The sequence below is a fragment of the Macaca mulatta genome, chromosome 11 (genome assembly GCF_049350105.2).
Source record: "Macaca mulatta isolate MMU2019108-1 chromosome 11, T2T-MMU8v2.0, whole genome shotgun sequence".
Lineage (NCBI taxonomy): Eukaryota > Metazoa > Chordata > Mammalia > Primates > Cercopithecidae > Macaca > Macaca mulatta.
Genome location: NC_133416.1, coordinates 95,817,379 through 95,843,420, shown reverse-complemented (window position 1 = coordinate 95,843,420; position 26,042 = coordinate 95,817,379). Strand labels below are relative to the sequence as shown.

Below are 26,042 nucleotides of genomic sequence, written 5' to 3'. Positions count from 1 at the left end.
TCTGCTGGCACTTTGATGTTGGACTACCATCCTCCAGAATGTGAGAAAATAAATTTCTGTTACTTAAGCCACCCAGTCTGCATTACTTTGTTACGGAAGCCTTAGCAAATTTAGAACACAATCACTTACTTTACTATTTAAATGCATGAATGAGGCCTAGCATGGTGGCTTTCACCTGTAATCTCAGCACTTTGGGAGGCTAAGGCAGGTAGGTCATTTGAGTCCAGGAGCTTGAGACCAGCCTGGACAACATGGCAAAACCCTATCTCTACAAAGAAATAAAAAGTTAGCCAGACATGGTGGCACATGCCTGTAGTCCCAGCTACTTGGGAGGTTGAGGCATGAGAATAATTTGAGACCAGGATGTAGAGGTTGCAGTGAGCCATGATCAGGCCATTGGACTCCAGCCTGAGCGACAGAGCAAGACTCTGTTTCAAAAAATAAATAAATAAATAAATAAATAAATAAATAAGGACGAAATTATGTATCTCTAATATGTTTCTAAATATTCGGTCACAAGTTTTCGCTCTCAAAAATTGAAATACAAGAGGGGAAAGTCTATTATTTTTCGAGTACTATGTCTTCACTAATTTCTCTCCTACCTTTGTGCCCTTCATACACTCTTGTCTAAGGTCTTCTGGCACTGTGTGTTTGTGATCCCTTTATAAAATACAGTTCTGAGTATATTCGAGGCATTTCTTATTACTATGGTTTCCTAGAAAAAGCACAAGATAGAGTTAAGATGAGAAGTTTCATTATCGTTAACAAACTTTAGATTGATTTAAAGATCTTTAATGATCTTAAATCATTAAAAATAATTAAAGACCTTTAAGTAAACCTAAAGTTTAACTTAAAGTATAATTTTGGTTATAATCTTTTTTTAAATAAAAATCAAGGCTATAGGGTCAAGGTCAGAGCATTTGAGATTTGAGTTACTAGCCATGATGGATTTTTGCACCCCTCTATGATTACTAATGCATTGCCTTCTCTGCACAACGGTGATGCTACTATCACATAACCAATGTTGAAGCATAACCTGTAGGCAGAAACAACAATTACGATACCTTTGTTCCCACTGAAGAAGGAAAAGTATACTTATATCTACTTAGAGCTGCAAGCAATTTTGTTTGCATTTTGTTTATATATGTTGATATGTGTCTCTATATTTGTGTTGGCATATCAATTAAGAATACTGTATTCATCCGTTTTCATGCTGCTGATAAAGACATACCTGAGACTGGGGAGAAAAACAGGTTTAATTGGACTTACAGTTTCACATGGCTGGGGAGGCCTCAGAATCATGGCAGGAGGCAAAATGCACTTCTTACATGGCAGCATGAGAAAACGAGGAAGCAAAAGCAGAAACCCCTGATAAGCCCATCAGATCTCATGAGACTTGCTCACTATCACAAGAATAGCATGGGAAAGACCAGCCCCCATGATTCAATTACCTCCACCTGGGTCCCTCTCAACAACCTGTGGGAATTCTGAGAGATACAATTCAAGTTGAGATTTGGGTGGAGACACAGTCAAACCATATCAGATAGATTAAACCATTTATGAAGTTAGTATCTCAGTATAAGTTCCTTATTCTAAGCCACTGTTCCCTCATCTATAAACTGGGCTAATAAAACACTGTTTCCAAAACCTTGGACAATGGGATTAAATCAGAAAACATGTTCAAAACTCTTGGCAGAGCAGCTCATACATTGCAAGAGGTCAATGAATGATAGCAACTATGAGCTTTTATTGCATAAAGCTCAGACATTGGATTCTTCAAAGGCAGAGACTGTAGTTATCTGGGGAAAGCATCATGCCTGGCATTGCAGACTCTTCATGATGGAAATTCAGCTGGACTGAACTAAAATAGACAAATATTATATTTACACAATGCTGTAAATTTCTGTTACTTTCTAAAAGTATTTTGATATTGCAAAGAAAAAGAATTATCAAATATTAAGGTATTTAACTGGGTAGGTGAAACAAACTATATTGAGGAATCAAAGTCAGTTCAGGCTTAATTCTATAATCCCAACACTCTTAAACAATATAGAGTCAGTAACCAATTACTGTATTCTAAATAGACATGTTTCACAGAAAATTTAATAATTTTTTTAATATTCCAATTTGTTTTGTTGATCAAAATATTTATCTTTCCATAGTTATTTAGAGTGGATAAATTTGATTTGTGAGTTTTAAAAATTTCAGTTTTTTTTTGAAAAAAGCAAAGCATTTCGTTAATTTTCAACTTTCATGGGTCTGAAATTAGTTCAGAACTCAAAACTGATAGTGGCACGAGTTCACTCAATTTAGCACAAGTGTGTTCTCTCTGTTCCTCTCTGAATGTAACAGATAATTTATCTTTTTTCACATTCAAAAAACTGCAATAATAAATTCAGGATAAGAACGCATCATAAACTCATAAGATTTTCAAAATATCATTTGATCGCATATTTCTCCTTCTTATAGTTTACTCTAACACAGGATTTCTGGAAAAGTATGCCAGACCTATAGAACAGCAAAACAAACAAACAAACAAACAAAAACAAGAAAAAGGTGTAATGGGAAGATCACTAGGATAGGATTCAGGTATTCAGATTCCAGCCCTGACTTCCCTATTTAAAATTACATCATCTCTGGTTAACATCACTAAAGTTCTTTGGATCTCATCCTCCTTTTCTGGAAGGTGAGAATTATGATGTATGCATGCCCTTATCCATTAAAATGTGATTATGCTTTGAAAAATCACAAGCACAATTCAGATATGAGATGATATTCCTGTATGTTGTCTGCTGTGGCATATATTTTTCTCTACAAAAGTAAGTACTAAGTTAATGCCACCAATAGATCTTTCATGAATTTAATAATGTAGCTCTAATATTTACTGCATGCTTATTATGTAGCATTTATTGTCTGCTTAAGAATTAGGGACCTTAAATACATTAAGACTTAATCTTCGAAATGCCACTACTATAGGAGTTCATTGTTATCCTCATTTGAGAGAACAAAAACCACTAGGAACATTAGTTCTGTATGTTTTGTCCCCATGTGCAGAAAAATGTTCTAGAATGGAACAATGAAGCATTACTATTTCCATTTAAGAGACGAAGCCTCTGAGACATAGGGGTTAATTTGGCCAAAGTCAAACAGAAGGTTACTGTCACACAGAGGCCCCAATACTACTGTCAGGCAAGTACTGGGAGTTAAGAAGCTGCCATGAATTTCCCAGGTAGAAAGTGGTAGAGCCAGGCCTTAAACTGAGGTCTGTGTATCACAAAGCTGATGTTATTTCTACTGTGGCACCGTGTGAAACGATCTATGTTAGACAAGCAAAGTGCTACCTCCTTTCATTTAATAAGCCATTGTAAAATAATCGTATTGTGTTTTACAACTTCCTTGTTCACTTTCTCCTCCCTCCTTGGCTAGAAAGCTCTTTCTCTCTTCTTCTAACTGATTTAACTGGTCTCCAAAAGTCAAACTGGCTTTATTTATTTATTTTTTCCAGAGAGGAAGATTTATGTACCATTATCTATTTTTTTTTTCCAGCCCTGCTTAGAGTTCAAGGATTTCTTCCTTAACAATGCTAGATCTTTGATGCATTAGATTTAAGAGGAAAGTTTCAGTGCAAGGATAAATTGACGAAAAACTTTTCATTGAAGTTCAAACAGAAAAACTTTGTACCATAGCAAATAATCCAGATTTTAGCCAACTCTCTTTGTTCACAATGTCCTACGGTGTAGGCTATTTTTTAGTGAACCTTCTCTCCAGGAATCCTTCTTTCTTCAAATACCTTTTTTAGGTTCACTGTTAGTGCTTTAATACCTTGACTACCTATTTCTGCTCAGCGCAAACTTTTTAGTTTCTCTTTTTCTAGTTAACACCATTGGAAATCAGATGAAAGGCAGCTTCTCACTTTGCACTGATAGTTGATCAAGATAAGCCAACACAAAGGTTACAGAGACGATATTGTTCAAGTTATACTAAGGTCGGTAACCAGTAACCCAATAACGGGAATTAGGGGGAAAATCAGTACAGATAATCTTCAGCTTCCAATGTCTGCACCAAAAAGGTCCAGTGCTAGCCTAACTATTTCCTTTACTCTACATAAAGGAACCTCGTTCTGCTTTCGGAGCCCTTCATTGTCATGAAATCAGTCATTGAATCAAAGTCCCTAAGGACATTTTCCACGCTGTAAGTACTTCTTTGAAAGGTGTCTAATTATCCTGTAGTCTGGGTAGCTATCCAGCATGCCCTAGGATGAGACAAGTTACTTTTTTACCTTTTGACTACATAAGGAAACTCTGCAATGTAAATACTATGCTGTATTATCAGAAATGTTTAACTGCCTTCCTAGCCCATAAATGTTCCCATTTAACAACAAAGTACTATTAAGGGATACACTAAAATATTATGGTTAAAAGAATGGATTTTTAGAGTCACTCAAATACCAACTGAATCCCAAATTGGCCACTTTCTAGCTCTGTGACCTAGAGTAGTCACTTAAGTACCCTTGTGACTTAGTTTCCTCATCTGCAAAACAGGGTAATTTTACCCATCTCATAGATGGATTTGATCATCTTATTTCCCTTTCTCTAAATAATGACAACGATAAGCAGCACATTATTCACAGTGAGCTTACCAAAATCAAAACCAAAACAAACAACAACAGCATTCTTAGCAGTGTTGTGAGGACTACTGTAGAGCACACCTTTTCGGTGCAGACATTGGAAGCTGAAGATTCAACAATGTATGGAAAGTACTTAGTGCTTGGTAAATGCTCCCTAAACAATTATGAACTGATCTTAAGTCTATTTACTATGCATAATTCTTAGGTTATTTACAGTATATTATTTGGCTACCAGACCATAGAGAAAGCAAATCATAGATCAAATTCTCTCACAAATGTAGACATGACTAACCAATACATTGACAAGTGGACACAAGTCAGGTCATACAAAATATTATTTAAAGCTTGAGTAAGTCCCAGTTCTTGGTACAGTTAAGTGCTCCCTTTAACATCTGAAGTGAAAAATTCACTCAACGCAAACATATCCTTAGAGTTTCTCTCAGTCAATGGCTAGAACCAGTTTGTTTAGGGCTCACGTCCTTAGCATCACTTTTATTGCTACAAGCTTCAGGCCTCCCTGGATTCTTATACCCTGGTCATGTTTATGTCTCTAAAAGAAGTTTAACCAATCCACATATTCTTAAGAACTTTAATCTTACCAATTAGAGCTCTCTTTTTACATTAATGATGCTGATCAGTCAGTCACTATTTTCACCTCTAAAAAACCATTTTCCCATATAGCATGCTATTCATGAATAATATCTATTAATAACATTCTTATTTTGAATATATTTCCAACATCTATGGATAAGCTACATATGGGTAATATAAGTGCTTGCATTAGTACCTGCTAAAGCATTGTATTAATACGTTCTTATGCTGCTAATAAAGACATACCCGAGACTGGCAATTTATAAAGGAAAGAGGTTTAATTGACTCACAGTTCAGCATGGCTGGGAGGCTTCAGGAAACTTACAATCATGGTGGAAGGGAAAGCAAACATGTCATTCTTCACATGATGGCAGCAAGGAAAAGTGCCCAGCAACAGGAAAAAGCCCCTAATAAAACCATCAGATCTCGTGAGAAGTCACTCACTATCACGATAATAGCAGCATGGGGGTAACTGACCCCATGGCTCTATTACCTCCCATTGGGTCCCTCCCACAACACGTGAGGATTATGGGGACTACAATTCAAGATGAGATTTTGGTGGGAACACAGTCAAACCATATCAAGCATGGAACTCTCATTAGAAAGCCTGCTTGTCAGCTGTGGACTGAAATTCTTGAATAGAATGCTCTTAGCATGTGGGATGTAGGCCTCACTCAAATAGCAAACACACAATACCACACTGCATATTTTAAGGTAAATGAAAGCTATCATGACATTAATCAATCCAATTTAAGAATGCATTTTTGCTTTTTTTTTTTTTTTTTAGATGGAGTCTTGCTCTGTCACCAAGGCTATAGTGCAGTGGCACAGTCTCGGCTCACTGCAACCTCCGCCTCCCAGGTTCAATCAATTCTCCTGCCTCAGCCTCCCAAGAAGCTGGGACTACAGGTGCATGCCACCATACCCGGTTGATTTTTTTTTTTTTTTGTATTTTTAGTAGAGATGGGGTTTCACCATGTTAGCCAGGATGGTCTCAATCTCCTGACCTCATGATCCACCTGCCTCGGCCTCCCAAAGTGCTGGGATTAGAGGCATGAGCCACTGTGCCTGGCGAAGAATGCATTTTTAAATAAACTATAAAGGAAACATATTTAAAAATTCAGAGGTTATGACAATGAACATCTTGTTTAACCTGTGCCTCACCTTGGGTATAGTTTTCAGAATAAGAAAGTTAGTGTCTGGCATTTGCCAACAACAACAACAAAAAAAAACAGGTAGGTGAGGGCGAGTAGTGTATGTGGCCAAGGATGACAATGCCTGGGGCTTACTAACCAGTCTAAGTTTGGATATCTAAATTCCAAAAGCCATCTCTACCCTCAAGGCCTCTGGAAAATAGGTTGAAAACTGATTAAGATCCCCATAACCTGTGAAGATGGGGGCCATTGCAAACAGTCAGTTTCTAGCTGAGAGAAAACTCAGACAACAATGTACATTGTTAACAGATGTATTTTATGCAAACTTGATAAGTGGTCTGATGACGTTGAAAGGAGACACGAAAAATCTACAACTTGTCTAAGTTGTACATCACCCCCCCCCAAAAAAAAAGAAAAGAAAAGAAATATTACAATGCCTGTTTCGGACTGTGGAACCCAAAATGGTAAAAGTTATCTGTTCCCTAGTTGCCTTAATGTCAAATTCATTCCTTTTCCACCCCAACCCCCAAAAAGGCAGAAAGAAGAAAGAAAGTCCCTAATGTCTGATAGCTTCTCAGTATTCCCTATTTATAGTTTTCATAGGAAAAGACACCATGGGAGTTGCATTGCATCTTGTGACAGAACTTTCCAAAACATCACTTTTGTCTATATACCTCACCCTTTATTAACTTTGTCGTTCCAAGAGTGATGCAAAACAAACTTGTAAATTAAGAAATAAGCCATACTCCAGGAACTTCTCATTAAAATGATTCACTAGAGGACACATGTTTCAAAAGTAGAATATGAAAAACAACATTGCCACAGGTGAAGCCACAAATCTTTTTAAAAATCAAATAACCAAAAAGAATAACATTGCTACCAAAACCACCAACCCAAACTAATTTATCTAGTACAAATAAAGGTTATTAGACATAGAAAAAGTCACAAACTAAAATAATGCAAAATGTACAGTTATATGATAGATTTTTAAGTGTTTATGAAGAAGAGGGACCTATGGTAAAATTTATTAAAATTGTTGTATTACATTATATTTGAGCATCTAAAATGTATGCATTCAACAGCCTCCTATATTCTGGGAATATAGAATATAAAAAAGTATATTCATAGAAATACACATCACTCAGAAAATCAATTCTACCTTTTCTTTTTCTCTAGAAATTCCTTTCTGAATAATCTTAAAATCATTGCCTCCTTAACAATGAGTCACTCTACTATAAACAACACTAGAATATTTACTCTTTGATCTTGATTCCTTGGAAGTACTGCTTCCGGACTAACCAGAAGGTTTTGCATAAGTCAAGTCTGAAGATGTGGGTTCTACTCCTCATTCTATCATAAATTAGCCCCTCTGTAACCTCAATTTCATCACCTGCAGATTAACTGTGTAAATTACATTTTAGCAAAATTTTCTTTTAGTTTTATAACCTGTGTTCATGAAATAACTCACAAACTCATAGTTCCTAAAAATCTCTAAATTTTCTCTAGTTTCTAAATTTTGAGTCACAAATATTTATATTAATAAAACTTTTAATTGCAAAAAAAGAATACACATATAGGACTTTTATCAAGACTTGATAAATGTTCTCTAGAATGTTCCCATCACATTTCTACAACTCGTTTTACTATTTCACTCAACACATTTTGAGCAACAGCCTCTCCTTCACTGAGTGGCGGCTCATGTACTACAAATTAATTTTCCTGTTAATAGTAAACCTAAGATTGTAAGGAATGAGCAACCACTCTGCTTCAAAGAGAAAGTGATATTTGAACCAGGCTTTGAATGATGAATAGGAGATTTCAGGCAAAAAATGGAGGAAAAGCTACTCCATGTTAAAGGAACAATGTGAGCAGAGGCACAAAGGTGTCAAAGAGAAAATGTTGTTTCCTGAATTTTTAATGATTGCCATTCTAACTGGTGTGAGATGGTAGCTCATTGTGGTTTTGATTTGCATTTATCTGATGGCAAGTGATGATGAGCATTTTTTCACGTGTCTGTTGGCTGCATAAATGTCTTCTTTTGAGAAGTGTCTGTTCATATCCTTTGCCCACTTTTTGATGGGGTTGTTTTTTTTTTCTGGTAAATTTGTTTGAGTTCTTTGTAGGTTCTAGATATAAGGCCTTTGTCAGATGAGTAGATCACAAAAATTTTCTCCCATTCTGTAGGTTGTCTGTTCACTCTGATGGTAGTTTCTTTTGCTGTGCAGAAGCTCTTTAGTTTAATTAGATCCCATTTGTCAATTTTGGCTTTTGTTGCCATTGCTTTTGGTGTTTTAAACATGAAGTCCTTGCCCATGCCTATGTCCTGAAAGGTATTGCCTAGGTTTTCTTCTAGGGTTTTTATGGTTTTAGGTTTAACATTTAAGTCTCTAATCCATTTCGAATTAATTTTTGTATAAGGTGTAAGGAAGGGATCCAGTTTCAGCTTTCTACATATGGCTAGCCAGTTTTCCCAGCACCATTTATTAAATAGGGAATCCTTTCCCCATTTCTTGTTTTTGTCAGGTTTGTCAAAGATCAGATGGTTGTAGATGTGTGGTATTATTTCTGAGGGCTCCGTTGTGTTCCATTGGTCTATATATGTATATATGTTTTGGTACCAGTATCATGCTGTTTTGGTTACTGTTGCCTTGTAGTATAGTTTGAAGTCAGGTAGCATGATGTCTCCAGCTTTGTTCTTTTGGCTTAGGATTGTCTTGGCAATGTGGGCGCTTTTTTTGGTTCCATATGAACTTTAAAGTAGTTTTTTCCAATTCTATGAAGAAAGTCATTGGTAGCTTAATGGGGATGGCATTGAATCTATAAATTACCTTAGGCAGAATGGCCATTTTCACGAAACTGATTCTTCCTATCCATGAACATGGAATGTTCTTCCATCTGTTTGTGTCCTCTTTTATTTCATTGAGCAGTGGTTTGTAGTTCTCCTTGAAGAGGTCCTTCACATCCCCTGTAAGTTGGATTCCTAGGTATTTTATTCTCTTTGAAGCAATCGTGAATGGGAGTTCACTCATGATTTGGCTCTCTGTTTGTCTATTATTGGTGTATAAGAATGCTTGTGATTTGTGCACATTGATTTTGTATCCTGAGACTTTGCTGAAGTTGCTTATCAGCTTAAGGAGATTTTGGGCTGAGATGATGGAGGTGCTAGAGAGGATGTGGAGAAATAGGAACACTTTTACACTGTTGGTGGGATTGTAAACTAGTTCAACCATTGTTGAAGACAGTGTGGTGAATCCTCAAGGATCTTGAACTAGAAACACCATTTGACCTAGCCATCCCATTTCTGGATATACACCCAAAGGATTATAAATCATGCTGCTATAAAGGCACATGCACATGTATGTTTATTGTGGCACTATTCACAATAGTAAAGACTTGGAAGCAACCCATATGTCCTTCAATGACAGACTGGATTAAGAAAATGTGGCACATATACACTATGGAATACTATGCAGCCATAAAAAAGATGAGTTCATATCCTTTGTAAGCGCATGGATGCAGCTGGAAACCATCATTCTCAGCAAACTATCACAAGAACAGAAAACCAAACACCACATGTTCTCACTCATAGGTGGGAATTGAACAATGAGAACACTTGGACAGAGGAAGGGGAACATCATACACTGGGGCCTGTTGTGGGGTGGGGAGACTGGGGAGGGATAGCATTAGGAGATATACCTAATGTAAATGACAAGTTAATAGGTGCAGCACACAAACATGGCACATGTATACATATGTAACAAACCTGCACGTTGTGCACATGTACCCGAGAACATAAAATATACTAAAAAAATTAAATATAGACATAATATGCAACCTAGACATCTCATTCTTATATATTTACCCAAAAGAAATGGATAACTATATGTCCAATGAAAGATTTGTACAAAAAAAAAAAGGAGAAAATGTTGAGAAGTTCAATATGGTTATTTGGAAGGAAGTGGATAACAGTTGAACATAGAGAACTATAAATATTGTGGCCAAATTGTAAGGAGCCCTGGATTTTATTCTCTAGGTACGAAGGGTAAAAATACCATGATAGACAGAAAAGTGGCATGACCAGATTTTTACACATGCAGCTGTAACTTTGACAGCAATGTTGAAATGGACTTTAGTAATAGAAGACCAAGGATAGGAAGACCACTGGTGAATAGTTTACGTGAGATTCAGGAGGCTCTCAAGTAGGGCAGTGACAAAGGAAATGAATAATATGTTTTGGAGGAAATTATTAAACACTAAAATAGTAAGTTAGAGAAAGTCGGTTATTATTTAAATATTAATTATTAATCATGTGCTTTGAAGGAAATAGTGTCATCTGGAAGTATTAACAAATATTTACCGAGCAAGGGGATTAATGAATAAATAATTGAAGTTCTCTCTGCAAAGCTGAATTTGTACTTTTGAAATATGCCAGAAATCCTATCTCTAAGATCCACTGGATTTATTTTCCCTCAAGTTGCTACTAGAATATGTAAATAAGTTTATCCCTTTAGATGTTCTTGGTAATCTCGTTTTCTCATTGGATCATGTTAGCCAATACTGTAATGAGCATTTTAGCTTCAAAATACATTAAACATTTTCTTTTCTTTTCTAATTTCAAAAGTTTTAGGGGAATAAGTGTTTTTGGTTACATGGGTAAGTTCTTTGGTGGTAATTTCTGAGATTTTGGTGCACCTACCCTGGAGCAGTGTACTCTGTACCCAATGTGTAGTCTTTTATTTCTCACCCCTCATCCACTCTTGTCTCCAAGTCCCTAAAGTTTATTACATCATTCTATGGCTTTGCACTCTCATAGCTTAGACCCCACTTGTAAATGAGAACATACAATACTTGGTTTTCCATTCTTGAGTTATTTCACTTATAATAACGGTCTCCAACTCTATCCAGGTTGCTGCAAATGCCATTATTTCATTTTTTAGGCCTGAGCAGTATTCCATGATGTACATATAACACATTTTCTTTATCTACTCATTGGTTGATGGGCATTTAGGCTGCTTCCATACTTTTGCAATTGCTAATTGTGCTGCTATAAACATGCATATGCAAATGTCCTGTGAGTAGATACCCAGTAGTGAGATTGTTGGATCAGATGGTTATTTTGCTCTTCATTCTTTAAGGAAACTCCATAGTGTTTTCCATAGCAGTTGTACTACTTTACACTTCCACCGGCAGTGTAGTGTTCCCTTTTCATGATATCCACACCAACATCTATTATGTTTTGATTATTTTAGCTATGGCCATTCTTGCAGGAGAAAGGTGGTATCTCATGGCTTTAATTTTCATTTTCATGTTAATTAGTGATATTGAACATTTTTCATATGTTTGTTGGCAAGTTGTATCTCTTCTTTTGAGAATTGTCTTTTTCTTCTTTCCTTTTTCTCCTTTCCCCCTAGGCTCCACATGTAACCTTGAAGCATACTGCAGAAACCTTCTTTATTTCTCCTTAGTTTTAAAATATAGCCTTGAAGTCTTCTTTGGAACACTATGTCCCTCTCTCACCACACACTTCCTTGATACTATGAACATTTATCTAACTGTGTACTTGTTAAACTTACCCCATGCACACTTACAAGTTGTGCTTTCTTAGAAGTTCCAGAAGCTAATTTTGAGACAGACCAAGCATGAAGACCCAGACACAAAATTCCAGAGATTACCTCAAGGTAGTTAGTCAACAACCTTGTTGAGATAATGCCAGCCCACACTCTAGGCTAACCGTAACTCAAGATAGCCACTGGTACAAGACACACAGACCTTGTACCCAGTGCCACTCAAGCATGCCTCCCATTCAAAGTTCCCTTTTTAAGCCCCTCTCCCCAGCCTAAAGTTTGAAACGGTTTTAAGGCACTAGCCTTGGCCATTTCCTCACTGCAAGCCCTGGAATAAAGTAATTTTCCTTTCACTGCACTTCGTTCTTGTTACAAGCAGTGAGCAGCTGAGCTTGCTTCTTGATTATTTGATACATATGGAGTATAATTGCTTATCCATATAATAATTATCTCCAGGGACACTCATGCTTTTTTTATTTTTTGTCAAACAAATTCCATTTAATATGTAATCAATGTTTATTGATAAGACTAAACAGAACATTCTGAGTTAATATGAATATTTCTAGAGTTTCACAAGAGAGGTAAACAAAAATTTCTATGATGTGTTATTATACAAGCTCAACTTTTTTCAGGAATGTAATTATTTACTGTTGATTTTTAAATTGATCATACAACTAATTTTTAGGCATAGTATTAAGGGGGAAAAAAGACAACCACCAACAATGTAAGTATTTGCTATCTGATATGGTTTGGACGTTTTGTCCCTTGTAAATCTCATGTTGAACTATGATTCCCAGTGTTGGAGGTGGGGTCTGGTAGGAGGTGATTGGATTATCTGATGGATCCCAAATGAATGGTTTAGCACCATCTCCTTGGTGATGAGTGAGTTCTTGCTCAATTAATTCATGCAAGATCTGGCTGTTTAAAAGTCTGGGAGCTCCTTCTACTTGCTTGGTTGGTCTCTCTTGCTATGTGATACATCTGTTTCCCTTAACCTTTCACCATTATTGCAAGCTTCCTGAGTCCTCACAAGAAGCAGATTTCAGTACCACATTTCCTGTACATTCTGCAGAACTCTGAGCCAATTAAACCTCTTTTTATTTATATAAGCTACCTAGTATCAGGTATTCCCTTATAGTAACACAGACTAACACAGAAAATTTCTACTAGGGAGTGGGATTTTGCTATCAAGATACTTGAAAATGTGGAAGTAGCTTTGGAACTGGTAACAGAAAAAGGTTGGAAGAATTTGGAGCACTCAGAAGATGGGAAGATAAGGGAAAATATGGAACTTCTTTGAGAGTGGTTAAATGGTAGTGACCAAAACACTGATAGAAATATGAATAGTGAAGGCCAGGCTGAGGAGTCTCAGGTGGAAATGAGGAAATTATTGGGAACTGGAGTGAAGGTCACCCATGTTATGCCCTATCAAAGAAATTGGCTGCTTTGCCTTCATGCCCTAGAGATTTGTAGAATGTTGAATCGAAGAGTCATGACTTAGGATATATGGTGGAAGAAATTTCCAAGCAGCAAGTGTTCAAGATGTAGCCTGACTGCTTCTAACAATCTATACTCAGATGCAGGAGCAAAGAAAGAACTTAAAGTTGGAACTTATATTTAAAAGGGAAGTAGAGCCAAAAAAGTTTGGAAATTTTGCAGCTTGTCCATGTGATAGAACAGGAAAAGTCATTTTCAGGAGATAACACAAGCAGGCTTTGGAGTGGCCATTTGCTAGAGAGATTAGCCTAACTAAAAAGGAACCAAGAGCTAATATCCAAGCTATTGAGAAAAAAGCCTCAAAGTCATTTCAGAAGTATCTGAGGAAGTCCCTCCCATCATAAGCCCAGAAGCCTAAGAAAAACAAATGGATTTGGAGGCCTAGTCATGGGCCCGACTGCCCTGTGCAACCTCAGGTCACTGCTTCCCACATTCTGGTTGCTCTGGCTCTGGACTTGGCTCAAAGGGCCCCAGACACTGCTTTGGAGACCATAAGCCACTGTAAGCCTTGGTCGCTTTCATGTGGTGTTAAGCCTTCAGGTGCATGGAATGCAAGAGTGAAGGAGGCTTGGCAGCTCCCTCCTAGATTTCAGAGAACATGCAAGAAAGCCTGTGTGACCAGGCAGAAGCCTGCTGCAAGGGTGAAGCCCTCACAGGACGGCTTTACTAGAGCAGTGTAGAGGAAAAATGTAGGGTTGAAGACCCTAAACAGATCCCCCACTAGGTCACTGCCTAGTGGAGCTGTGGGAAAGAGGCCACCATCCTCCAGATCCAAGAATGGTAGATCTACAAGCAGCTTGCATCCTGAACCTGCAAAGCCTCAGGCACTCAACTCCAACTCACGAGAGCATGCACAGGGGCTGCACCCACAAAGCTACAGGGGCAGAACTATCCAAGACCTTGGGAGTCCTTGCACCAGTGTGCCATGGATGTGGATCATGGAGTCAAAGAAGATCATTTTGGAGCCTTCAGATTGAATTACTGCTCTGCTGGGCCTTGCACTGGACCTGTAGCTCCTTTCTTTCGGCCAATTTCTCCCTGTTGGAATGGTAACATATGCCCAATGCCTGTATTATTTATTGTTGCATCTTGGGAGTAAATCACTTATTTTTTATCTTATAGGCTGATAGGTGGAAGGAACTCATCTCCAGATGAGACTTTGGACTTGGGACTTAGAACTTAGGAGTTTACACTTTGGGGGACTATTGTGAAAGCATGCTTGTGTTTAGAAATGAGAGAAGAACCTGAGATTTGGGCGGCTGAAAGCAGAACTGTACGATTTCTCATAATCCCCCCCCCCCAAATCTCATGTTGAAATGTAATTCCCATTGTGGGAGGTGGGACCTGATGGGAGGTGATTAGATCATGGGGGTGGACCCCCCATGAATAGTTTAGCACCATGTCTTTGGTAATGAGTGAGTTCTTGCTCAGTTAGTTCATGAAAGATCTGGTTGTTTAAGATCTGAGACTTCCTCCCCCACTCACTCTGTTGTGCTGTCTCCTGCCACCTGACACACCTGCTTCCGCTTTACCCTCCTCCAGGATTGTAAGCTTCCTAAGGCCTCACCAGAAGCAAATGTCAGCACCATCCTTCCTGTACATCCTGCAGAACTGTGAACCAAATAAACCTCTTTTCTTTAAAAATTACCCAGTCTTAGGCATCTCTTTATATTAATGGAAATGAACTAATACACTATCCTTGGCAATACTGCTAATCCTTATTACATAATCAAGAACAACCCTGAACTAGACAAATGAGTCTGATGTTGTTTTCTGAATACTAGAAAAAAATATATTATTCAAAGAATACTCTGTGAACTTATTATGTATTTCATCATTATCAAGGCTGGTAAAATCACACGTCTTCACATAGGCAAAGAGAACTTTACATTCTTATAGTTTGGAAACTCCATAGGAAGGAAATAGCCTTCTCCATTAGCTCTAGCAGAAAAGTCCCACAGTGGATTCTGATTGGCCCACCTCATGTGATGTACCCATTCCTCAACCAATCAGGACTGGACAGATCAGGGAACTAAGCCTATCTCCTATAGTGGAGGGAGGTGGGAAAACAGAACCATGTGAATGACAGTCTCTCCTGAAAGATACGGAATAGTCTGAATTCTCTAAGGAAAATGAGTACTAATAATGGAAGAAGAATGACAGAAAAGTGTGCTAAGCAAATTAAAAAAAAAAAAAAAAAAGTCCAAGCTAGGCACGGTGGCTCACGCATGTAATCCCAGCACTTTGGGAGGCCGAGGTGGGCGGATCACCTGAGGTCAGGAGTTCGAGACCAGTCTGATCAACATGGAGAAACCCCGTCTCTACTAAAAATACAAAAATTAGTTGGGCATGGTGGCACATGCCTGTAATCCCAGCTACTCGGGAGGCTGAGGCAGGAGAATCACTTGAACCTGGGAGGTGGAGGTTGCATGAGCCAAGATCATGCCATTGCACTCCAGACTGGGCAACAAGAGTGAGACTCTGTCCTCCTCCACTCCCCCCCAAAAAAAATTTCTAACCATAGTCCATATGTCTAGGTTAGATAATGGTTTTCCCACTTATCAACTAAGGGATCTTGAGCAAATCACTGTACTTCCTTGATCCTGTTTCCTTATTTATCAAGTAGAAAAGTTTAAAATTACCTGTCTTACGTGATTGTCATAAGAAGTTATTGACAGAATATAAACTAAGGACTTAGACCAATTCCTGGCTTATATGTGGCAACAGCAACCTAATTGACCAATATTTAAGGGATTCACTCTGTTCTTTTCCCTGTGAAAGATATTGACAATAAAATAATGAGCAAGGGCAGTCATAATGACTTTAACCAAATAGGTCAAACAAATATAAAACTACAGTTGTTTTGTAAAAAATAGGTAGTTCATGCTTGACTTTATAAGAGGAGAATTGACCAAAGCAAAGAGATCAGCGAAAGCCTCCCTGAGGAAGGAAACATAGGGAATACTGAGTTGAGACCTAAATGACAAGTGCGTACTTACTAGGCGCAATGATAGGGTGAAACAAAGTGGTCCAAATGGAGGCAGAAAGAAGGGTATTTGCAAATGGTCTGAGGTGAGAATTATGAGGACAGAAGAGCCTTGACCCTGGAAAAAGGGGATCACGTAATGAATTGACCTTGGAGAGGGAGGGAGAGGCAAGATCCTGGAGGCCCTGAAGGCTTTGGTAAGGTGCTAACTTCTTTATTCCAAGAGCAATGGCAAGCCACCAAAGAGCTTTCAGCAGAGGAAATTTCATAATCAAAGAGAGCATTCTTCTCCTTTTCCCCCTCCTCCAGTCACCCAAAGACAGATACAGAGAGCCTGCCTCTGGTCTGGCTTGGTCAGGCAATAAGTTTCAGTTTGTGAGAGCCATTTTTTAAAAGAAAAATATTGACAACAATATGTGTGTCTAAAAGATGATATCCACAAAATAGTGAATGAACAAGAGATATTTCATATGCACAAAGCAAGATAAGACTTATTTGGTAAATTACACCTGCCTCTTAACAACAAAAATGATAAAGCTCAGGAAAAAAGCTTTTCAAAATTGGATTAATCAATAATAGCATGACTGACAAAGAGTATTGAAAGTATTCAAGCAAAAATTAGATAATTATGAAATACCTTTCTACCCAGTGCGTTAAATGTTGAACTCCCTGAGCTCTACAATGGTAGCCTGCTATTTCCATAAGAAAACATACCCCATGCCTCCTATCTACCTGGAACATAGCCCTGCCTCTCGTTCAGTTTAAAGTAACTCCTTGGTTTTTCTTCTGCCAATCAACTGAATGCTGGCCTGCATCCCCTATCAAAAGCCAGTCTTAAGGAGAGATCTCAGTCATTCTGACCCATTTGTGACTTCCATATAAGCCTACCCAAAATCTTTCATTTGCATATTAGCTCTTTCTAATCTCTTGGATATTTGCTTTGACATTCTCTTGATTTAATTTCAAGTAACATTACTACACAACAAAATTGTAATGCAGCAGTATGAGGGAAGCAGAAGATACTTCTGTTCTGGATGAGAAAGTCAGTGATATCAATGAAGCTAGAACTAGGGAATGGTGGAGGTGGGAGGAGACAGAGAGAACTGAGAGGGAAAAGAACAGAAAGAGGGAGGAACAGAGAGGAGAATGAGAATGCATTGCAGGAGATGAACGTAGCATGTATTACTGAGCTGAATGAAAAGAAATTGAACTGAATTTCTGTTAGGAACACTGCCTGGTTTCTTTAAACCTGGTCCAACGAATCAGTCCATTCCTTCTTATTGGTCTCATAAAAGCCGTATGGTTAGATCTACGATTCACAGGCTTCAGTAACTCTCATACGATTTTGATTATTTTTGTCATATCTGTCCTCCTTTAGTACTACTTGTTATTTACTTAATGTTATACATTAAAGTGAGTTTATATTGACACTAATTTTTTTTTTTCCTTGGGGGGAAAATGGTGGTAAAAGGGTACACAGTTTTAGTTAGACAGGATGAGTAGGTTTTGGAGATTTATTGTACAGCAATGATAACTACAGTTAATGTACTGTATACAGTTAACCCTTGAACAACACAGGTTTGAATTGTGTGGCCTACTTATATGCAATTTTTTTTTTTTTCAAACTCAGATAGAAAATACAGGATTCTAGAGATGTAAAACCCATGTATAAGCAGGGCTGACTTTTGTGTCGGCAGGTTCTGCAGGGCTGACTGTGGGTCTTGAATATATGCAGATTTTGGTATACCTGAAAGGTCCAGGAATCAATCCCCTGAATATACTGAGGTACTTCAAAACTACAAAGAGTAGATGTTAAATATTCTCATCTCCCAAAAATGATGAGTATGTGAGGTGATGGATATGTTATTTGGCCTGATTTAATAATTTCACAATGTATACATAAGCAGAACATCACATTGTACATGGTAAATAGATACTATTTTTGTCAAATATAACTTAATAAAGCTGCAGAAAAAATAAAATGCTACACTTTAAAATAATCTTAAAGAGGCCAGGCGCGGTGACTCATGCCTGTAATCCCAGCATTTTGGAAGGCCGAGGCAGGCGGATCACCTGAGGTCAGGAGTTCGAGACCAGCCTGGCCAACATTGTGAAACCCCATCTCTACTAAAAACAATTACAAAAAAATTACCTGGGCGTGGTGGTGGGCGCCTGTCATCCCAGCTACTTGAGAGGCTAAGGCGGAGAATCACTTGAACCCGGGAGGCAAAGGTTGCAGTGAGCCGAGATTGCGTCATTGCACTTCAGCCTGGGAGACAGAGAGAGACTCCATCTAAAAAATACAAAATAAAAAAAAATCTTAAAGAGAAAGAAAACAATCATTTGCAATGCCTTCAGTATCCAAATTAAGCAGCTCATTTTGATATTTGATATATTTGTACTAAGAGTACCTAATGTATAAAAATCTTTCTAAGCAACTATCAACTTGGAATCATGATTGATGTGCTGTCTATACATATTTTTTCTAACCTGCGAAAGTGAGAACGCAGTCCCCCACTAAATTATGCAGTCAAGTTTCCCACATTTGGGGAAATCACAGAGGTCAGCACATCCGGAGTGAAATAAATAAGCTTCGCCCTGATTACAGGTTTGGCATATTCGTGTTTAACCAATGCACCTGAACTAATTAAAGCAAATTTGGAATCCTGCTCTATTATTAAAATAACTAATTCCTAAACTCATACATCATTCCTTCTTTTAAAGATCACTGATGTTAATGTTCAGCTAATATTTTCTTTTAAAAAATTAATGACATGCTTTGGAATGTTCTCCAGTTATACAAACAAAAACAGACACATTTTGGAAAATCAATAAAATATTTGTTTTAAGTATTTTTTAAGACTGTACAGCTGGAGCTCCAGGTTTAAATTAGAGCTCTGCCATTAACTAGATATGGTTGGTCAAGAAAATTAACCTTGTATTTAATCGTCCATAAAATGGGAATAAAATAATAAGATCTATACTAATAGATTTGATGAAAGAATTTAATGAGATAATCTATGCGAAGTTCTTAGTCTGGCACCTGGTACATGAATAAGTGCATCACATAATGATGTTAGCTATTATTACTGTGGTGGCATTATCTTTCCGTTCAAAAAAGTACAACTTTCAAAGCTTTGCTGTGTTGGTGACCTGTAGTTTAATAATCTATCGCTTCTCTTTCAATCTTAATTTCCAAAGACATAGTAACAAACCATTCCGAATGAAGCATCTCCCCTCGCAAAACTTAACCTTGAGTCGACAATTCTTGTAATTATTAAATATTCATTCACTAAAGTAATTGTTTTTTTTTAAAAAAAAAATAGAGGTGATAGGACAATGGCCTAACTACAGATCACAATTAAACTTTATTTCTCTAAGGCAGGCAGGGTGAATTCTTTGCTCTGAACCTCCCCGACTCCTCTCCCTCTCCGACTCTATAAAAGAGGGAGCTCCGAGCCCTCTCTGGCGCACGAGGTTATTTCGTCTGTCCCCAGGCGTGCCAGGTGAGCCCCGTCGGATCCGGGAGGGTGAGCTGGGACTCGTCGCGAGCAGTAGCTGCAGGGTACCAAGCTTCGACCTCTGCGTCCCCGCGCCTTCGCGGCCTCCCGCCGGTGCAGGTCCGGGGCCCCCAGGCGAGGGGACGAGGTTGGCCTAATCTGCCCAACTTCTGGGCCATTTACCGTGCTCTGGCCGCCTTCCCGATTCTTCCCTCCGCGCCCTTGCCTGCTTCTCGCCTACCCGGGGCTCCGGAAGGGAAGGAGGCGTGTCCGGAGCAGGCGGGAGGGAACTGTATAAAAGCGCCGGCGGCTCAGCAGCCGGGCTTCGCTCGCCGCCTCGCGCCGAGACTAGAAGCGCCGCAAGAAGCACGGACAGTAGAGAGGGCGCTGCGCTCGGGCTACCCAATGCGTGGACTATCTGCCGCCGCTGTTCGTGCAATATGCTGGAGCTCCAGAACAGCTAAACGGAGTCGCCACACCACTGCTTGTGCTGGATCGCAGCGCTGCCTTTCCTTATGAAGAAGACACAAGTGAGTAGGGCGCGCCCGGGAGCTCCCAGGCTCGCCAAGAAAAATCGTGCCCGGTGCCCCGGGGAAGCCGGCGCGCCTTGGGACCTGCAGCTGGGGCGTGCAGGGCCGTACCTGCCGGGTGAGCCAAGAGGGTGAGGGGGAGGCCGGCGTGGTGTACGATCCCGAGCCCGCTGAGCCAGGGAGAAAAGGATTGGGAGTGCTGAGAGGGAGCCGGTGTCAAGTTTGGAGATTCCGCAGTTAAGTTTTGAGCTGTCAGTCGGAAACCGCAATTCCCGTCTGGTGGAAAGATTGGCTTTTGGGCCGTGGAATTTTAAGTTATCACGGGAAAGCATGTCTTTGCATAGGAGACGGTTTTCCCGTGGATTCTGGGAGATTATGAAACAGCACCCCACGCGCCACCCTCGCTGGCTCTCTCTCTCAGATTTATTTGCGTAGCCCCGAGGTGGGCGCCGGTCACCGGGAGCGGCACGGACGCGGGTGCAGCCGGGGGAGCGAAGCCAACGGGGAGCTCCTAAGCTGCAGCTCTCGGCGGGGCAGGTACCTGCCCGGCCCGCCCGGGAAACTTGGCTCTCGGCGGTGTCTGCCTAGTTTGCGGCTCTGTATGGGCTCTAAAGAGCTGTAGTACCTCCACAATGCATGCACCTTTTCCCATTTCAGCAGGGATAAAGGCTCTTTATAAAATAGGCACCTCTAAATGATAGTGATTGAGATAATTCCTAGTGCTGCTAAATTCTGCGTTATACATAAAGCACTGTGGGTAAAGCGCTGCCCCGGGGGACAATTAGATTTTTTTTAGTGGTGTTTTTTTTTTTTTTTTTTTTGAAGAAAATACCTGGTTCGTCCTTTAGAAAGGGCCGCCACGGTGCCCCCTATCCTATCCACAGTTCTCTTCACCATTGTTGATTCTTACCTGCTCTCACTTCTCCCCCTTAGAAATTGTTATGTGTTGTCTGCCGCGGGTTGGGTAAGGGTTGCCCTTTCACCCCCCAGAGGTTCTGTCGGAGATTGCAGTTCCTGAAATGTGTGGAAGGGGTGGAAATGGTGGGGAAAAAGGAAATCAGGGTGTTTGTACACATCGTTGGTTTAGGTTGAAGGCATCAATGTGCTCAAAATGCTTTATCAAATGGCCTGCTTAGCATCATGTTTTAAACAGATATCTAGGCCTGCAAATGTACACGTTGGGAAGAAAGTTGCAAGACTCTAGCCCCTTGTATCGATGTGGTAAAAGGCAGGGAAAAGGGACATTGCCTGGCTGAAACAGGCTTACGTAGTCTCTAGAGCACTCTCTAAGAGAAAAGAAGCCATGTGCCTCTCCCCTCTCTTGCAAGCTGGTTAGCTTTCAGGCAAGGCATTGAGCGCCACACCTGGAATCACCACAGAGTGCTGTCGAAATGCAAATGTTACAGATGCTTGCAAAAGAAAAGTTTTATTGTAATCTCTTGATTTAGACGAGCTTTCTGCGGAATTACAAGAAGGGTAGAGACCTATTCCTTTTTGTAGTAGCATCTGCTCCCATGAATGGTAGTGGTGAGATCTGGGGGAAGAAGCTGCTACCTCCTAGTTCAGGAAAAGAGCCTAAACCTTCCTATTTAAAGAAGAACACAAGAGACAGATAAGGGTAATGTCCAACACTCCAAAGCCAGGGGATGTACTATCAAGACACTCTGAGAGGCAGTAGGATTGAAGATCCTTGCACCCTTGCTTTGCAAAACAAATGTGAGCTCTGTAATCTCCTTTCTCGCTTTGATTAAATGGCTGTGTAAATCGGATTACATGGAATAATTCCATTGAAAACTAGAAAGAGGTCAATCTAGTCTGAAACATTGTGGCTGTGGCATTAAGTGACTCAGTGCTGCCGACCAGAGACATTTGAGAAAGCTAAGTATTTTAGATATGTGACCTGTTCGGTCACACATCACACAAGTTAAAGTGCAGGCCCTTTGGGGGAACTTACTGATGTTAAACGCCTTGCAGGCAAAGGAGGGCAGTGCCCTTGTTGAATGAAGGCATTCATTGCCTAGGATCTAATGACCTTCAAGGTTTTCTTTAAGAATACTTCTAGCAATTCCACAGTCACTGAAAATGGGGACACTGGAAATAGCCCAAAATCAATAAAATAATCTGCAGACATGGGGGGCGGGGATTAAATCTTCTTTCATATTGTTAAATTTTCTAATCCAAAGTTAAAAAGACATTTTCTGTGCAATGCTGCATGGATAGAAAGTAGCCTACGTAAATTGTAAACTAAGAAGTAGGATCGATTGTTCTGAATCTAATGTTATCCTCACCAGGGAAGAGTATGTATTAATATTTACTAAATAGTCATTTATAAACATGGCATCAATACCATGGTTCTATTATAAAGCAGCTGGTTCTGTACTCTCCTACATATAAAAAAAACTAATATTTTAAAATGGACTTTAATTTGAATCACGCAGCTCTGCAAGAATCATGGAGGCTCCAGGTATTCTGGCCTTTCAGTCAAGCTAAATAAGTGTGAAAATTCCATCAACAACCACTTGGGGTTTGATGAATGATTCATTCATTTAGCATGTGTGGTTCACTTCAGTATTTTGAATATAATGACACAGGCAATAGCCATGAGGAGCAATTGTGACAATACATTTAATCACAGTTCTACAGAAATGAATGTCTTTTGAGTTTTTCAGATTTCTGTTTGATTTTATTTTATTCAGATTGTGTGGTTTTACAGTTTCTAGAGGTAATTGTGGCTTGGGCTTAGAAAAATGTCTCTTTCAATGTGTAACTATTTTTTAAACATAATATTCTGATACACCATTTTAGACTACAATCAAGGCACCATATTTTGCAACACTGATTAAGATTTGGTTAAAAGTACCATCAGCTTAATGTACCTGGTGTTACATTTATCAGTGTTCTGCTTACGTTTTAGTTTGGGGATGGTTTGTAAGAAGTGTCATAACTGCTGTCAATTTCAGAAATACTGAGATAAGAAACATTGATCTTGCAAACAATGTAAAAAGGCCATTTTAGGCATACTAACTCTCAGAGAATAAGCAAATAGAATGCTAGTTTTCACTACTCCAAAGAAAATCTCTCTTTTATGTCTGCATGAAGTTTGTCATGTGGGTGACGATGCAAGTTTACTTTGTAGAAGAAAATTAACATATTTATGAAAAGAGCATTTTTTTAGTCTTGTCCTTAAGATCACTCAATTTGGAATGTATGCTTTGAATAATTCTAATTTATGTAGCTTTTAATTGATACATTCTGCCAAGACTTTAAAACCTAAGTGCTAAGTTGATTACATTTAACATAAAACAAGGAAAATAACCATATGGAAATCTGAAAGCCTGGGCCAAACCAATTAAAATTGCTAAATTTTATTTACATCAAACCGCTGATTTGAAGAGAGCAAATTCTGGGTCACATTTGTTCTTTAATAATAGGTGATGGAAATGTTTCTATCACCATAAATCACATAAAAGTTTCCCACTCAAATAGCAAGTCTGGATATTGGAGGTTTTTTACATGGATTGGCAAATCCCACTACGTGTGGCCTTCGCTTTCCATGTCTGAGAAACACCTACAATATGGTTGATGGAAGGATTCTAGGCTCTAGCTTCTGAAGACTTAGATTCTAATTCCTGTTGTACTACTCATGAGACAAATGACCTTAGGCAAATGTTTGTTAAACTTTTGGGGACTTTTGTTTTTTGTAATCAGTGTGATGATAATAAAAGTTATAAAGATTTTTCTCACATGATGGCTTTATGGACTAAATGAAATTTTATATGTGTCTTTATACCAGCATGGTAGCTTACTATATGTACAGTTTGAATTTACTGTTCCTCAGAAGAGAGTGCCTGCTGGCCTACTTTTACAAGCGAGAGAAAAACTGACTTATTGCAGTTAAATGATGCCTAATGAACCAAGCACAGAGACCAAGTTTTCCTAAATCTACATCTGTCGATTTGGTGACTCCCATGATAGACTAATATCTATATTAATAGGCTAATATCTTAATTATAGACTATACTTAACACACATCAATCCAGGAATATGTGAAGACAAAGGTGATATGTGGGTATAAGAGGTGCTACGTTTTTGAAGGTTTTTCTTTTAAAGTGCAAATGAATGAGATAATTAGAGTAGAAAATACAAATGGAAAATGGAAATCATTATCGCTGACTCAGTTTCATGTTTCTACATTCTTGCTTTCTAAGTTCTCCTTCTATGATTCTAAGGAATTATTTTGTTTTATTTTATTTTATTTTATTTTGGACAAAGAGACTTGGTCAGTTTCCCATCCCTAATGTTCTCGCACTTGCTTTTCTGAGTGAGACCATGCATTCGTTTCTGTGGGGTGTCTTTGTTGTCTTTACCAGGCAACGTGCAGTGACTTTTTTTTTCATTATGCTAGTTTGGGATTTTTATTTTTTCTTTTCTGGATTATCTTAATGTTCCCTTTTGTAAATTAGGGCAAGACATTTGGATATAAATCTCTGAGGAGTGATCTTTTATCTTTCTTTCTAGCAGATAAATCATGAGCAGCTGCAAGAGACTGTTCTTGGTTTTAGTCATATGTGTAGCCAGAACAATTTACAAAACAAATTGAGGGAACACCAAGATACTTTTATAATATATGCTACTCTCAGGGTTGGTTTTTTATAGGCTCTGTTTTGTAGAAACCATTGACTGTAGCCTTTCTGATTTATAGATGCAGCAAGATGTGTTTGCCTTTTCACTTAATTACGAGTATACTAAAAACTATTTACAGGGGCTGGGAGTTTAAGAGAATTGTCATGATCCCATCTCTACCTATTTCTTTCTCTATAGAAAAAAGAGGTGGGGGAGTGATTTTCTCATAGTTGAGGCTCATGGTTCTTTCTTTAAAATAATAATGTGTGCCATCTAAAGGAAGACTGTTCTTTATTACCTGTCTTTGTCCGTTGGCTACATTTTACTATTTTTCTAGGCTGCCCCTTTGGCTTGGGTATTAGGAGACTGATTTCTTTTATTAACCTGGATACTAAGTAGTAGTAATTTGGGAAATTATTTGAACTCCAGATCTTAGTTTGCTCAACTGTAAAATGAGTAAGTGAGACTAGGTGATTTCTAAGTGCCTTCTGGTTCTAAAATTCTCTATTTCTAAAGTACTAGTAAAATAGAGATTTGAACCAGATGGCATTTAAGCTTCCTTCAGTTCTCAGATTTATGTAGCCATTGCTTCAGTGTGAATACACATTATAACCATTGTTTTATGATTATGAATAAGCCAATGGATAGAAATGAAGGAGATTTAAATTTAGACTGTTCTACTTTTATCCATTTCACCTACTACTTGATATTTCTGTATGGAAAGAATGGTATTTACACTTTCCTGTTTTGGCAAAATCCATAGTTAAAGAGGATCTTTACTTTCTCTCTTCTAAATTTTTAAGTTCTATGAAAAAGAATTCTAAGACAAAGTCAGCTAACCAGAGGAGATAAGCTTACAAAGGGGGAATGCTTCCCTGTATTTGCCTGTTTTTTCTGTCCATTTAACTTCCAGTACCTACGTGCATGGAGTTGAAATGGAGAAAGAAAACCAAGAAGGGATCTGATGATG

At 38.7% G+C, this 26,042-nt stretch overlaps 1 protein-coding gene and 1 long non-coding RNA gene across 6 annotated transcripts in view; one reads left to right on the top strand and one right to left on the bottom strand.

The window, feature by feature from the left end:
- Nucleotides 1-602: 602 nt before the first annotated feature.
- Nucleotides 603-20,235, bottom strand: LOC144332704 (uncharacterized). Of its 2 annotated transcripts, none has more exons than XR_013400689.1 (4): nucleotides 20,103-20,235; nucleotides 18,572-18,712; nucleotides 5,509-5,625; nucleotides 603-715 (listed from the first exon to the last, which is right to left on the bottom strand). It is a non-coding gene; the product is annotated as an uncharacterized LOC144332704 (long non-coding RNA). The 2 variants fall into 2 exon arrangements; XR_013400690.1 differs by lacking the exon at nucleotides 603-715 and adding an exon at nucleotides 1,738-1,861.
- A 6-nt stretch (nucleotides 20,236-20,241) lies between these two features.
- The window catches only part of KITLG (KIT ligand), an 87,672-nt gene continuing 81,871 nt past the window's right edge, over nucleotides 20,242-26,042 (top strand). For 3 of the 4 annotated variants that reach the window (XM_077953220.1, XM_015152437.3, XM_015152436.3), the window contains exon 1: nucleotides 20,242-20,449. In XM_077953220.1, the coding sequence (XP_077809346.1) occupies nucleotides 20,435-20,449 (15 nt within the window). In that variant the 5' untranslated portion in view covers nucleotides 20,242-20,434. Of the gene's footprint in view, nucleotides 20,568-26,042 lie in introns of all 4 variants that reach the window. The other variant, XM_077953221.1, reaches the window with a different exon arrangement.